The sequence below is a fragment of the Protopterus annectens genome, chromosome 8.part0, assembly GCF_019279795.1.
Source record: "Protopterus annectens isolate FY-2018-M chromosome 8.part0, PAN1.0, whole genome shotgun sequence".
Classification (NCBI taxonomy): domain Eukaryota; kingdom Metazoa; phylum Chordata; order Ceratodontiformes; family Protopteridae; genus Protopterus; species Protopterus annectens.
In genome coordinates, this window is record NC_056741.1 from 1,306,827,351 (window position 1) to 1,306,844,139 (window position 16,789).

Below are 16,789 nucleotides of genomic sequence, written 5' to 3' on the forward strand. Positions count from 1 at the left end.
GTCTGGGCCTAAACAAGTGATGCAGTAAGAATGAAAGTCTTGGTGTGGGATCTGCTTTCCACAGGTGAGACAATTGTTAACTTTATCAGACATCGGTTAGAGCAAGAAGAAAGGGTCGCCAATGGGGTACTTAGCTTTAGACATTTTCTGCTGAAATTCGACTTCTGGTAGCGACTGACCAGCACTCATGCAAAAGTACAGTTTTGTACCTACAATAAGAGTGTTCACACTGCTGCAGTCATCACACTTGAGTTATCTGCCGTCAGGCGGTCCCGCAGTCGGCCCGAGTTCCAAAGTCTTGGTCTGGCGTCGGTTGCTGTCGCTTCTTCCCTGACGTCAGTGCGACAGGGGTATAAAAGAGGCAGCAGACGCCATTTTCTTCAGTTTTCCTTGCCCCAGATGTCAGGTGCCCCCAAATAGGAAGGCAATACATAATCCTAAGTAAATTACATAAGTAGAAAACAATAGCTACAGCTGTAAGCAAATACACCATATAGAAATACATCTTAGAGATTGTATAAACAGAGAGCTATAGGTAAAACCCAGGTAAGAAGAGGGGAAGGTGGGAGGGTAACCTGGACTGCAGCAATGTGAACACTCGAACATCTACATTTATGGTAGGTACAAAACTGTACTATGTTCATCGTGTTACACTGCTGCAGTCATCACACTTGGGTTGAATCTCAAAGCTAAGGCTGGGCGGTTGGTACTAAACGGGGTTTGGGGAAGCTAGTAGGCCCTGCAGAACTGCAGTGGCAAAGCCAGCTCTGGTTTTTGAGTATAGAGGTAGGTGGTAGTGCTTGGTGAAGGTGTGCACTGAACTCCAAGTTGCAGCTTCCAAAATATCCTTGGTTGGTACTCCTCTGAGGAAGGCTGCTGATGCTGCTGTAGCCCTGGTGGAATGAGGCCTAATGTTACCAGGTACAGGCTTCCCATGGTGTGTGTAGCAGAAATGGATAGAATGTCCTATCCATTTTGAAATGGTCTGTTTTGATATAGGCTTTCCTTGAGATCCTGCAGCATAGGATACAATAAGCTGATCAGATTTTCTGAAAACTTTTGTTTTATACAAGTAGAAACGTAATTGTCTGTGAATGTCCAAAGAGTGTAGGAGCCTTTCCCCTTTATTCTGGGGTTTTGGATAAAAGGTAAATGAATGGTTTGGTTTAGAGCCACACTGGATACTACCTTTGGCATAAAGGAAGGGTTAGTTCGTAGAGAGACTCTGTCTTGATGAAAAATGATGAAAGGATCCACTGCCATTAGGGCCTGTAGCTCTAAGACTCTTTGTGCTGAAGTTATTGCTAGCAGCAGGGCAGTTTTCCATGATAAAAATTGTAATTCAGCTGAAAAAGCTGGCTCGATGGGCGGTAGTGTAAGTTTTTCCAAAACAAAATTGAGGTCCCAAGTTGGTGTTGGTGCTCTTCGGGGCGGTCTTATGTTCTTAGCCCCTCTGAAGTACTGTCTTAATAATGGATGTGAAAAAATAGGAGGATCCGTGTTGTAATGAGCTGAAATAGCTGAAGCGTGGATCTTTATAGATGAAAAGGAAAGGCCTTTGTACAACATCTCAGTTAAATATTGCAGAATCTGAGGAATATTTGGGACAAGAGGATTTTGGCCTTCAGCCTGGTTCCAGGCGCAGAATATTTTCCATTTGTCTGAGTAGGCTTTCCTGGTGCTGGGTCTCCTGGCCTCCAGGATGACATCCATAACAGCTGTAGAGAGAAGTGTTGACTGGTTGTTTAGATAATCTGTCATGCAGCCAGATTTAAAGTCTTGAGCTGGCTGTGTAGAATCTGATTGTTTTGCTGAGTCAGCAGGTGAGGAATATGAGGTAAAATCCATGGTGGGCCTTGAGCCATGTTCCTTAATATTGGATACCAGTGTTGGCGTGGCCAGTCTGGAGCAATAAGTATCATTCGTGGTCTCTCTAATCTGGCTTTTAGCAGCACCTTTACCAGAAGAGGTAGTGGAGGAAAGGCATACACTCTGTTAATGTTTTCCAACTGAATGAGAGGGTGTCCACTTTCCAAGCTAGTGTGTGGTATGTCCTTGTGCAAAACTTTCGCAGTTGGTAGTTTTGGGGGGAGGCAAACAGATCTATGTCTGGGCTCCCCCATTTTTGAGTTATCATTGTGAATACTTGTGGGTCTAGTTTCCACTCATGAGGATCCATGATATTTCTGCTTAGTTAGTCTGCCAATGTATTTTTCTTTCCTGGCAGGAATTGTGCTTGTAGTTGAACTTGGTAGGTCAGTGCTGTGTTCCACAAGGTCATTGCTTGCCTGCAGAGGGGGTAGGAATGTGTGCCCCCTTGTTTGTTTATGTACCACATCACTGTGGTGTTGTCCGTCTTTATTAGAAGTTGTCCTGGATGCAGGAGGTCCTTGAAAGCTGTTAGGGCATTTTATACAGCTAGCATCTCTTTTTGATTGATGTGGAGATGCATTTGATCTGCAGAGCATTTGCCCTGAATACACTATCCTGCCATGTGTGCTCTCCAGGCGTAATCCGATGCATCTGTTGTCATTGTTTGCCTGGCTGTAGGCAAGGTAAAAGGATGACCCATGTTGAGGTGACATACCTGAGCCCACCACAGAAACTCCTGTTGAAGGCAGGGAATTAGTGGTATTATTGTTTCCAAGCTGTGGCTGTGTTGAGTCCATACGCTTTTCAGGTACCACTGTAATTTCCTCATATGCAGTTTGGCATATGGTATTAGTAGTATGCAAGATGCCATGAACCCCAAGGCCTGCATAATTTTTCTTGCAGGGAGTTGGGTCTTTGTTGCCATCATTTTGAAGTATTGAGTCAGTTGTTCTTGCTTGTCTGGCGTGAGATAAGCCATCTGGGCCGTTGTATTTAAGCCGGCACCCAGGAATATTATGTATTGTGAGGGCACTAGTTTTGATTTCCTTTCGTTTACTGTGTACCCTAGGCAACTTAGTAGGTTTTTTACAAACGCCGGATGTTTTAAAAGAATGTCCTTGCTGTCTGCTTGAATAAGGCAGTCATCCAGGTATGGATATATTTGGATTCCTCTTTGTCTGCAGTATGCAATTACTGGTGCCAGGCATTTTGTGAAGACCCTGGGCGCAGTAGATAAGCAAAGGGCAGTGCAGAGAATTGGTAATGAGTTGAACCTGCTATAAATCGGAGGTATCTTCTGCAATTTTGTCTGATAGGGACATGCAGGTATGCCTCCTTGAGGTCCAACATTACCAGCCAAGCCTTCTTGCCCAGCATGGGAAGAAGTTGCTGTAGTGTGAGCATCTTGAATTTGGGTACTTCCAGGTGTGTGTTTAGAATTGAAAGGTCCAGAATGCGTCTCCAGGCTTTGTCCTTTCGTGGAACCAGAAAGAGTCTTGAGTAAAATCCTTGTCCTTGCTCCTGTGTAGGAACGTGTTGAATGGCTCTTATGTCCATGAGAGCTGTAATTTGTCTTTGAGCCTCTGCCCATTGATTTGGTGGCAGGTTTGGTAAAGTGTGAAAGTGGAACCTGTAACCTTAAGATACAATATTTAGGACCCATTTGTCTTTTGTGATGATATGCCAATTGGCTGCATAAAGTGCAAGTTTTCCTCTCAAGGGAGCTGCCAAGAGGGATTTGCTTGGCAGCCTGAGGGGTAAGTCATTGTGATTGTCTTCTGAAAGTTTGTTGCCTGTCTTCTCCTCCTTTCTGGGTTGTAGCACCCCATTGACGAGGCTTGTAAGACCCTTGAGGCTGACCTCTGCCCCTTGGGCGTCTGTATTTGCCCCTCTGTGGTCTGCCAGAAGTTGGAAAGGACCAGTTTTTGGTTGGCCAATTTCTGCTGAAACAAGGGGGTTGAACCTGTAAAAAATCCTTGACCGTCTGCCTAGATTTTGCCTTATCCTCCATTTTCTTTAAAACCTCTTCTGCTTTCACACCAAATAAAACATCCTGCTGTAAAGGTGCATCCAATAACTTTGTTTTAACATGATCAGGTAAAGTTTGTTCTTTTAACCAAGCATGCCTACGAATGACAGACCCTGTTACTGCTGCTCTACAGGAAGCTTCCAATGAATCAAATCCACATTGCAAAGTACGTTTTCCCACTTGTTCTGCTGCATGTAACAATTCTTGCATTTCCTTGTAATCAGGCTGCTCTGTATGTGTGAGCATTTTTTGTTTTAATTGAGACATCAAATATTGTTGATATTTCAGCATGTGAAACTGGCAGTTTAAGGCCCTCATAGCTAGAGTAGCTGAGGTATATATTTTCTTTCCCCATCTGTCTAGTGCTCTAGAATCCCTTTCAGAGGGCCCAGGATTTTTAGCAATAGAGGCCTTAACCCCTTTGGGACCCTGGGAAAAGGTTTCTGGGTCAGCAACAGGGCTTTTATATAGGAATTTGTGTGAGTCAGGGACTCTGTAGTATCTATCTGGTTTGACTGGTGCAGGAGGTAATGAATCTGGGTTAAGGCTAGATTCTGAATAAACATCATCCACAATGTCTAACACAAGTGGAATAGCAAGGGGTCTGTGCTGGGGTAGTAAAAGGAACTCACGGAGCCTTTTCTTAGAATCAGAGTAATCCTGGCCTTCCCAGTGGAAATGTTCCCTCATGGTATGTAAAGTTTCCCAAAAGAGTAGTCTTCTGGGGGAGAAGCTGAAGGAATTGACTCTTCAGCATCAGAGTCTTCATAAGGGGGAAAGGAGTAGTCCTGTTCCTCAGAAGAGTCTGAGGAAATGGAAAAATGGTCAGACGAAGCGTCCTCCTCCTCCTGTCTAGGCCTTTTGTCAGGAGGGGGATGGGAACCCCTGCTTAGGGTAATTAAGTCTTCAGCCATCTTGAGCATCTGTTTCTTAGGCCTGGGGCCTTGTACTGGAGACTGCTGTACAGGCTTCTTTACTTTTAAAGGAGTTTTTAGCTTTGCATAGGATTTAATAGTAAGTGTAGTCGGTCTGAAGACACCTTCAGCAACTGAAGACCTTTCAACTACACCAGAATCCCCTTCAGCAATGGAATCGGAAGGACCTAAAGATAAAGGCTGTGGAGGCCCAGCAATCTCCGCTTGGGAGTCGGATGCAGCCTGGGGTTCTAAATCGGTGGTCATCAGGGGCTGCATAGGTGCCTCACATAAAACCGGAGAACCGGCGACTGGCATAGCAGAGGCTTCGGTGTCCGGTTTGGATCTCGGCTGCCTGTCCTTATCTTTGCGCTTTTTATGCATCCCGGTCGTCGGTTGCTCCGACGGCATGGTATAATTAAATTTTCTACCAAAATAATGTCGGGCAAAATCAAACCGGCATTTAATAGTTCATTTGTTAAATCTAGCACAAAACCGACAACCTGTAACGTCGTGGTCTGGGCCTAAGCAAGGAATGCAATAAAAATGAAAATCCTTATGAGGAGTTTGCTTCCCACAAGAAATGCAATTAACTTTTTCTTTCTGACATCGGTCTGAGGCAAGAAAAGGTTCCCCAACGGGGTACTTAGCTATATTGAAGACTTCAGTCTGAAATTCAATTTGAAAATCTCAGAGTTGGCCGACCGGCACTTGCGAACTGCTTCTGCTTCGGGCACCGCGCGGCAAGAAAGACTGAAGAAAATGGCGTCGGCTTCCTCTTTTATACCAGTCGCACTGATGTCAGGGAAGAAGCAACAGCAACCGACGCTGGACCAAGACTTTGGAACTCGGGCCGACTGCAGGACCGCCTGACGGCAGATAACCCAAGTGTGATGACTGCAGCAGTGTAACACGATGAACATCTGCTTCGGCTATGGGCTCCACGGCAAGAAAGACTGATGTAATGACGTCGGCTGTCTTGCTTTATAGTACCAGACTACAGGTGACAGCAGCCGGAGCCCAAAAATATTGACTCTGGTATTTGGGCCACTCGAGGGCTACCACAGCAGGGATAACCCACAGGTTATGACTGCAACAGTAAAACACGAAGAACATCACCAGTCCAGTTGTTTTCCAGTTTGTGCTTTCATAAAATCAATAGAGCTTGTTCCTTCCAATTTCTCTGGTACAGCAGAAAATCTTAAGTTTTTCTCTGCACACACTGTCTTCTAACTCCATTTTTTGAAAAAAACTCTTCCTGAGAAGCCTCATAATCATACAGCCTTTTCTTTGTTCCAACCTCTGATTTTTGCAGTTTTATCAGTTCATCTGAACAGCTAGTTAAAGCTTCTATTTTTTTTTCAGCCAACTTGTTACTATTCAAGTTGATATACTTCTTCAGTGTTTCATTTATTTTAATCACCTCTGAGTACATTTGATTTATTTTGTTCCTCTAAATTACTGGAAACCATATCTTTAACCAAATCTGAAGCTTGAAATGCTTTTTGCTGAACAGCTGCAGAATCCTTCCCAGGGTCTGTTTTTGCTTTACCTTTTCTGGTTGATTTTCATTCATGTTTTCCACATTTCTTCTTTGCTGGCATCCAGGCAATGTACTTACTAGCCAGATATTGAATTTTACCCAAAAAGTAGTTTCAATGGCACTCCTTTTTCTCAGTTTCTGTTTTCACACTGAGATGGTTGAAGTCAAGCCGCTGATCAGTGTGCAGCCATCTGGAAGTCCACCGGATATAGTTCATTTAAACACGGATTAGGCTTTCTTAGTCTCAGCATAGGAAAAGTACAGCTTTTCAGCCTTCTTAAAGGACTTTGTTCGGTCAAGGTAGTACTTAGTCTGCCTGTGCACATCCAATTATTTAGCATCTGTTCTCCCTTCTTTTTCTGGCTCAGGGAAGAAAACTGATAGATTGATGGCTTGATTGAAAGTTAAATCAGCAACAAACTAGGCATGAATAAAGGATTTGTGTGTAGTGCAATGCTATCCCTGTGGAAAAAAAAGAGGGTTCACCTTCCCCATGAGCATGCAACTTAGATACTTAACTTGCAGACGTCAGAGCAACAAGTAAAACAGTCTTCCATATAATAAAACCACAAATCAGCCTGAAAGGCCAGTTCAAAAGTAGCCAAGGTCAGTTGTTTAAGAACATTGAGCTCCCAAGAAGGAAAAATTTACTTGTGAAGGGATTCTCATGTGCAGCACTCCTTTCAGAAACTGTATGACCAGAAGCATAGAAGAAAGGGGGATCCATAGGCGGGGATGGCTGCAAGATACACCTTGATGGAAGCATATGATAAGCCATATTTAAGTAGCTCACACAAATATATAAGAACCAGATGTGCTACTGCCCTTATGGGATCCCTGTAATTGGCAAGGCACCAACTAGCAAATCTCTTCCATCTGCAAACATAAGGCTTTCTAGAGGCAGGTTTTCTTGCCTTCTTTAGTACCTGCTGCACATCTTCATTAAAAAGGTGCCTAAAGGGTATTACAATTGAATCATCCAAGCCATCAGTTGTAATTGATTGAGGCCAAAATGTATCAAACTTCCCTATGTGAGTAGATCTAGTTTGCCTTTGGTCAATTCCATAATAAAGGAGAAGCAATTTTGTCTGGGCCAAAAGGGGGTCAACCACAATGATTTTTGGTAATTATTTTTGAATCTTTAGAAATACATTGGAAATCATTAGAAAGGATGAAAAAGCATACAGCAACATTCATGACCAAATGAATGACGAAGTATCTGTTATCTGTGCTTGGCTGCTAGGATGTCTGTAAAAGAAGTTTTCTAGTTGTCTGTTTTGTAAGGAGGTGAACAGATCTACTTGATGTATTCCCCACATCTGGATAAAGTCCTGTAACAATCCTGGGGATGGACACTTACTGAACACATGAGGTGAAGTGGAGAGCCAAAAGAGTAATACAGGACTGAAGACTTGACTCACATGTGGCAAACTTTAGATATTTCCTGAAACTATAAGCAATGGGTATATGATGGCAAGCATCTTTGAGATCAAGTGTTACCAAATGTCAATGGTTTGGAAGCGGTGTAAGTAATGACTGAATTTTTAATCTTTTAAATTAGATTGAAAAAGACAGATCTAACACAGGTCTCCAAACGTACTTCTTTCTTTGGTACCAAAGATATTCCTTTTTTTTTTTTTCTAACAAGAAACATCTTTAGTAAATTTTCACGTAAGACATAGGCAATCATACATTTTTATAAATGAAAACAAACCATATTGACATAACTTCAGCTCTTTAGTTGCCAGCCATTATACATCACAAACCATAATGACATAATTGTAGTGGCAATCATCATACATCACTTATAATCTAGCCAGTTACTGTCAGGCTCACATTACATAGCTTATTCAAATCCTGCTTTCTATTAAACCTCGTTCCTCTTCTGCACGTATTGTTCACACAATTCACATTTTTTCCTATGTAATTTGCTCCTACCCTTTTATAAAGATGCCAATTACAGTCATTTTATCTCTGTTACTATGTTCACTACTTCTAGTAAAGTTGTTTTAAACTTTGAATTCTATTTTCTAGTAATTGCTTTTTGGTCACCATAATTGGACTCAACAAGGCCTTACTATGTCTAGGCAATTTCGATTCTGTGTCATAGCTCAAATAAAATCATTTCCTTAGTTACACTAATGTGCTCATGCAGTATCTCTAACAGAGCAGTCTGCTGGGAATCTAAGTCTGTCAACTCATTACACCCCCAGAAAATATGTTTCCAGTTACCTCTTTCTTCCCATTCATACCTCCATCATTTGCTGTCTACATCAGGAAAAATTCTTTGGACTCTACTTGCAGTATAAACATATCTATATAAATGCTTCCTAGCAAAGATCTTAAATTTTCTAGACTTTGTTGCATATCCGGGAAACATACATATATCCCCAATGTTTCTTTGTGAATTGCTTAGCCATTCTCTCCTCATTCCTTTCTAAACTCCGCTGATTTATACTTATAGTATAGTTATTATGCAATATTTTGTATGTGCTACTTATTGTTCCTTTTTTAAAAGCAGCTTCTGTTCTATATTCTACTAAACACTCTCCAGCTGTTTTGATACACTGTCTGCCAATAAAGGATATTTGGCAGATATTTACTGTCGTTTGGGATGTTGGTGATTTATTGAATGCTTGGTGGTATGGAATACTATTTTTGTGCTTTATATATATATATATATATATATATATATATATATATATATATATATACACACACATACACACACACACACACACACACACACAATATATGCGCACGCAGACACAAACACATATGTGTATATATATATATATATATATATATATATATATATATATATATATATATATATAAAATGAAAAAAATGAATGTACTATCTATAGTTAAAAAACAAAATATTGAACCTAAAATAATTAAGACTGAATGTTAAACTATAGAAAACAAACAGTTATATAGAGTGGATATATAAGGGTTTACACACCCCTGTTAAAATGCCAAGTTTTTGTGATATAAAAAATAAGACCACAATAAATAATTTCCTTTAATGTGACCTATAACCTGTACAATTCAATTGAAAAACAAACAAATCTGTTAGGGGAAAAAATATAAAAAATAAAAAAACATACAATATATGCTGGTTGCACAAGTGTGCACACCCTTAAACTAATACTTTGTTGTGTGTGCACACCCTTAAAACTAATACTTCGTTGAAGCACCTTTTGACTTAATTACAACATTCAGTCTTCTTGGGTATACACCTGCCATCAATTAAGGAGACCGATTAACCCCAAATAAAGTTCAGCTGTCCTGGTAGGATTTTCGTGACATTTACTCAGTTGGCTGCTACAGCAAATGCCATGGTTCGCAGAGAGCTTATAAAGCATCAAAGGGATCTCACTGTTGAAAGGTATCAGTCAGGAGAAGGGTACAAAATAATTTCCACAGCATTGGATATACCATGGAACACAGTGATGACAGTCATCAAAAAGTGGAGAAAATATGGGTCAACAGTCACGTTACAAAGAACTGGACTTCCCTCCAAAATTGATGAAAAGACCAGACGAAAACTGATCAGGGTGGCTGCCAAGAGACCTACAGCAACACTGAAGGAGCTGCAGGAATTTCTGGCAAGTACTGGTTTTGTACTACATGCGATAATCTCCCGTATTCTCCATATATGTGTGGACTATGGGGTAGGGTTGCAAGACGGAAGCCTTTTATTACACAGAAAAACATCCAGGCCCAGCTAAAATTTGCAAAAGTACATCTGGTCTCCCAAAAGCATGTGGGAAATGTGTTAAGGTCTGATGAGACCAAGTTTGAACTTTTTGGGCAGAATTCCAAAAGGTACATTTGGTGCAAAAACAACACTTTGCATTACCAAAAGAGCACCACCCCCATGGTGAAGCATGACAATGGCAGTATCATGCTTTGGGTTGCTTTTCTTCAGCTGGAACTGGGTCTTTAGTCAAGGTGGAGGGAATTATGAACAGCTCCAAATACCATTCACTTTTGGCCCAAAACCTTCAGGCATTTGCTACAAAGCTGAAGATGAAGAGGAGTTTCACTTTTCAACACAACAATGACCCAAAACATACATCCAAATCAACAAAAGAATGGCTTCACCAGAAGAAAATTCAAGTTTTTGAATGGCCCACCAGAGCCTAGACTTGTATCCAATAGAAAATATGTGGGTTGACCTGAAGAGGGCTGTGCACAAGAGATGCTCTCGCAATCTGACAGATTTGGAGCGCTTTTGCAAGGAATAGTGGGCAATGTTGACAGACTTCTACCCAAGAAAACTGAATGGTGTAATTAAATCAAATGTTGTTTCAACAAAGTATTAGTTTAAGGGTGTGCACACTTATGCAACCAGCGTATTGTACTTTTTTTATTTTTTCCTGTAATAGATTTATTTGTTTTTCAATTGACTTGTACAGGTTATAGGTTACATTAAAGATGGGGAAAAGTTTTGACATGATTTATTGTGGTCTCATTTTTTTTATATCACAAAAACCTGGCATTTTAACAGGGGTATGTAAACTTTTTATATCCACTGTATGTCATAACATCAATATGCCCTGCTCCTCCCAGACACCCCACTAATTACAAATACAAGCTCTTGAGACTGGACAACATCAGTTAAAAAAGAAAATTCCCCAAACCCAGTAACATAGCAAACATGCACCACTGTTGATCACACTGGGTAGGCAGAAAAGATGTCAACATTTGTAGCACTAGACAAAATTAAGGGATCGCACACACACACACACACACACACACACACACACACACACACACACACACACACACACACACACACACACACACACACACACATTATGTATGTATGCAGGCATAAATACATGTATACATTTTTATACACATATACACATTTTAAATGTATTTTAGCCAGATTCTTTTTTTTTGTGCCTTATGAGCCATATACTGTCTTGTCAGTCAACTTGTCTGCTTTGTGTGTTGCCACTTTTTATTCTATGCAAAAGAATGATAGGTTTAACAAAGAACATATACAAAATTAAGTTACACATGCAACAAGAAGACAAAACAGTTATTTTCTATGTTATTACCGTAATTTGTCAACTGGAATTGGGGGTAGGGTAGCCTGACTGCCAAGGAGGATCACTGGTTTCTTAGCCCTGCTGACCAATTCCACACACCGCTGCACCTGAAGGTACAAGGGAAAAAAATGAAGAGGCAGTAACATTTCTAAAGAGCAACAAAATACTAAGTGCTGATACATAGGAATGCATTTACTCTGCTTTTTATTTTTTTTTTACGTGTGATAAACAGTACTACCAACCATCACGTTCTCATCCTTTCACCTCTCTGCACATGTGCTGGCTTTTTGTTCACAACTGTGGATATTCTGGGGAGGACGACAACAATGGCTACTACTACCACCACAGGCGTTAGTGCTTCTTTGAGATAAAAGACCATGAAAATAAAACCAAATAAATAAATGATGAATTGAATGGACAAATGAATCCTAAGTATTGAAATAATCAAGACAGCTCACTTCACTGCACTACTCTATATAATCAAGGCTCATATTGGGCCGGATTCTAAAAGACTTGCTCTCTGTATATATGACTGACTTTGATGTCAGCCTGCTTTATAGATAGCATCAGTGACTTGCTCCAGTGTAATGCCTGAGTGCAAGTTTTTTGGAATCTGGCAACTTGTGTGAGCAAACCAAAAGAAGACCAAAAGTACACTGAGTGCACCGTTTTTAATTGTCTCCTACCTCTTCTGCCTTCCTCGCCATTCCTTCTTATGCATATGTCAGATCTGTGGTGAATCCCTCAGATGACTTGATTTCTACCAACCACTCCAGTTAACCATTTAGATTCCACCACTCTTTTCAAATACTATAATCCTTCCCAACACCGCCACTCATGCTTTTACTATTTCTGTAGCATTCTTCATCCACTCTACCTTTGCATTCATCCTTCTGACTATGCAGTCTATCTAAATCTTATTACCATACTCCTCCATTCACCTCTGGTGAACAAGTCCCTAGTACCCTCAGTACTTCCTCATACTCCAAGCCTCCCATACCCCTCATTATCTTTTGTGGTTCTCTTCTGTATGTTCTCTATCAACCTAATGCATTTGGTCTAGTACAGCAGCTTACAGAAATGCACCAAGTACTCCAGGCAGGACTTCTCTGACATTTTATACAGTCATAAAACTGCCTCTGTCCATTCCTCTCACCAAATAACCTTGCAGCCTCTTCACTTAAGGTAGAGCTCTCTCACAATGCTTTTTGTAATTGAATTCCACAACAATAAATGCACTCAAACCTATCTCTTTACCTTTCTTCACCAACACAGTCCCCTTAGCTTGCAACACAGGCCCCTTAGCCATTTACTTTATCTTCAAAAGCTAACAAGGATATTTTTCACACTTAACATTCACTGTCACTCGACTTCCCACATAGACAGTTACCAGGTTACGGTAAGGATGAATGCATCACTAGTGATCCCTGCTGTGAATCTGGCATCATCAGAAAACAGATTTTACCCTGTGGTCCATCTCCTACATTATGTCAAAAACAAATATGATGAACAGCTCAAACTGGTCACTAAACCCAGGCACACCCTCCATGTTTATGACTTCTTAATTGACAGGGCTTGTCCATCATCCAATCCCCAAATTATTTTAGGATTTACTCCTGTACACTTTACATTCTTTTTAAGCTTGTGATACTATGTTGGAAGTCTTAATGAAGTATACTGCACCTCCTGGATTCCTCTTGTCCACTTGTGCTTTCTCCCCCAGTCAAAAATAATCTGTCAAAAACAAAACCTTTTCTGTTGAAATTACGAGACTTCCTAAAATGTCACCTGTCTGGCATTTAAGAAGTCTACCAGCCTAGCCCTCAGAATCTCTCCATCACCTTAAGGTAAGTGTGAGGACTACCACCCTCTACTCTTAGCTGGCTATGACTTGTTTGCAAAATAACTTATCTCTGCCATTCTCACAGAATTTCTACAGAGCACACACCTTCCACAGACTTCTGCCAATTCCTTAAAGTCCTGTAGTCAGCAGTACTATATAATTCTGTTTTAGGGGAAAAAAAAAAAAAACGTGAACTAATTTTATGTCTGAAGTTCAGTAGACTATGTTCTTCATCTGTAACTATGTTTGTAATATTTTAATTGCTAGGATTCTTAATCTGTAACTATGTCTAATATTTTAATTTGTGGAGCTTTTCTCCCCGGGTCTCCGCTGAAAGTGGACCTGCGTCCAGTCGGACATTCCCGGTCAACAAATGTAAATAAATAAAATTTCTCATAAAAAGATGACAGTGATTCACATTGGTGGGCCATGCTAGTTATACACACCACAGTTAGCATGCTTTACAATGAGAATCTAAGATATGTTATTGTGTGAAATTTACCCACTGAATTCTAACAGCTACTTCAAATAGATAGAACTTCTGAGAAAAAAATGCCAGATGGAATTCAACATATATAACACATTTATTTTTTAAGTGTTTATAAACCTAAGCACTTTACACTTAAAATGTGATTAACATTCAATTTGGAAGGAGGAATGACAAAATGTTTGAAGGACCTTGTAAACTGTGCAAATTCTCATACTAAGCTCTGTCGGAATAAAGTCCGCCAACTGTGCTTTTTGCAAACACAATACTCTTCAGTATGTCAAGATGGGCTTTTTATGAGCAATTTTACTTTAAAACTATACATAATTCTCCTACTCTTACTCAATATGATCAGTATCTACTTTATTTTGTAAAGTATTGCTTATATGAATTGAGGAGTACTGTTCATCAAAGTACTCCTTTAATCACTTTTGATACCCTTGTCCTAAATTCTTTCAAAAGCCTGTCTTCTAGACACTTCAGTTGGCTACACTGCTCCTGTACTTTCCTATGTTTCCCCTGTCATTTTAGCTGCAGTGTTAAAGAGGCTTTCAACTGAAGAAAAGTACAACAGCACTTCTACTTTAAAAGAAGAATCATAACAAATACATTTGCTTTCGGTCACAGCTATGTGAAATATGCAATGGACTGTTTACTCCCACCATTCCTGACTGGATAAGTGTTTATTCACAAAAGACTGAAAACAAAACTACTTGTAAAAAGCAAACTGCACAATAAAAACATAGACTTTTTATATGGAGCACAACATCCTACAAACCCAAAGTCCTTTACTTAATATACCATCTCCATGACCACATTACCAAGAAGAAAGGAAGAACACCTTATAAGAGTCAACACAGATGCTGTGATCAGATGGTCACAGTACTATGAAAGGAAATACAGTTAGAGAAAAGTGAAACTGAGAATAAAGAATCATCTGACCAATCAGGCCTTCTATCACTCCCAGCAAAATTGTTGTTCTACTTAAAACTGGTTTATAGCAATGTAGTTCATAACAACAATGACAAATCACAATTATAATTATTATGGTATAAAAGAAAAAAAAAAAATAAATATAGGTAGAACACTGATATAATAAAAAACACAAACATTTACACATCTGTTCAACAATTTGTGCACTAAGGAATGGAGAATGGAAACTATACAAATACTTCTGTTTGAAATATTTCTTTGCCATAGCATCCAAAAGCTAAATGATAGTTATCAAAATGTAAAACCACAAACATTAAATAATTTTAAGTCCTGTCTTATTTAGCTATTAAGAGCATCAGTCATTTGTTTCAATTCACTTAACCCCAACTCATGATCCTTTGCATATAATCTCTTCATAAAACACAGACTATTATTTCACTAACGCTATGACACAAGTCTGAATAGCATAAGTCTGACTGACATGCATATAGCTGTTGTCTAACTAATGTATATCAGATCTTTTCTTTCTGTGCTTTAGCTCACCTCATCTGTAATGACAGTTATGTTTAGCTGGGAGACTGAATGTGATGGTGACAGTGGAAAGGGAAAGGGGACTGTTTTTTTTTTTTTTTTTTTTACTAATTTACTGTCAATTACACAACAGTTAAACCACATAGAACCCTGTGCAAAATTTCTGTACGGAACATAGCTCTCAACCTTCCATCCTCATAAAGTGGAACCTTGTAAAATATAGAACAGTTTACCAACAACTTCAGCTAGGAAAGCTCAAAGGTATAAAAAGATCTTTCGATAAATTAATATGATTCAGTATTTTCACCATGGATATTATTTAAAAAGTATTAATGCTGAATATATGACAGACCGTTTTAATGTGGAACAACAAAGAACATGGACTTTTTAAAATTCAAAATGAAGAAAGTCCCTCAAAAGATGTACACCCGAGAGATAGGACATAGAGTATCACCTATGACACAACCAAAAATACTACTCAACGTCTCCCGAACAGATTCAGGTAGTGACACTGAAATGGTGCACCACTGCTTGCCAGGTTTTGCCTAGTGCCACCCCATCCTCTCTCCCACCTCATAATGAGGCTGCTTATGATCACATACTATGATGTGGCAGTAGTACGATTGTTAGCCTGTATTACTACAGTTTATCTGCAGGAATAACCCCAAACCAGCAGTGACCTGCTCAACACACAAACCCACAAAGAGAGGTTGAAATTAGAGCATTCTCAGTCTCATTTCTGAACAACTGAAATGTAACAATAATTCAGACACATAAGACATTTACACAGCAAACAACTATGTGACAATCGAAAGACTCCCCAATGTACTTCTACTCAAAACATGCATTTTCAAAAAATGAGTTTGCAACTTTAGGGTTCTCAGAGTTTTATGACCATCACTATGAACTTTGCACCACCACCACCTTCAAAATCTCCTGCACTACCAATGCAGACCCAAACTTGGGTCAGTGTCTAGACTTATTCCTATGTTCTCACTTCAGAACTGACTTAACAGCTTCAGCTTGATTAGACCTGCTCCATCATCTCAACCTACATCCCCAATTCAGGTACCTTACTTGCTCTGCTGTAGCTTGTGGGATGTGGACAGGAAGGGGCGACATGTCTCTCTTCTCCCAGGCTCCAGCAAAAAGGTTGTTGAGGTGATTCTGAAGATACCTAAAAAAAGTAATGCAACATCTACATTACATCTTTCATGGCACTCTTCTATTTTGGCATCTTTAATAAATGATCACTTATGACACACGCAAACATATATTTATATAAAAGAAAACAAACCATATTAACACGTTCATAGTTACAAACATTAATCACATGTGATGTACAATCATCACTCCAGCATTATATAAACTGTTCAATTCCCGCCTTCCCTTAAACCTTACTCCTCCTCCAAAACATTATTCTGTATGTATTGTTCCCACTAGTTTCATTTTTTCTATGTAATTTGCTCCTATCATTTTCTAAGATTCCATTTCCAGTTCTTTTATCTCTGTTATAATAATCACTACTTGGGCTACAGCTGGTTTAGATTCTGATTTACATTTTCTAGAAA

At 39.7% G+C, this 16,789-nt stretch overlaps 1 protein-coding gene across 1 annotated transcript in view; it reads right to left on the bottom strand.

The window, feature by feature from the left end:
- The window catches only part of ILVBL (ilvB acetolactate synthase like), a 790,151-nt gene that overhangs the window by 436,285 nt on the left and 337,077 nt on the right, over nt 1-16,789 (bottom strand). Inside the window, exons 7-8 of the mRNA XM_044080826.1 lie at nt 16,296-16,395; nt 11,434-11,531 (exon numbers count right to left, since the gene is read on the bottom strand). Coding sequence (XP_043936761.1) covers nt 11,434-11,531; nt 16,296-16,395 — 198 coding nt within the window. The remainder of the gene's footprint in view (nt 1-11,433; nt 11,532-16,295; nt 16,396-16,789) is intronic.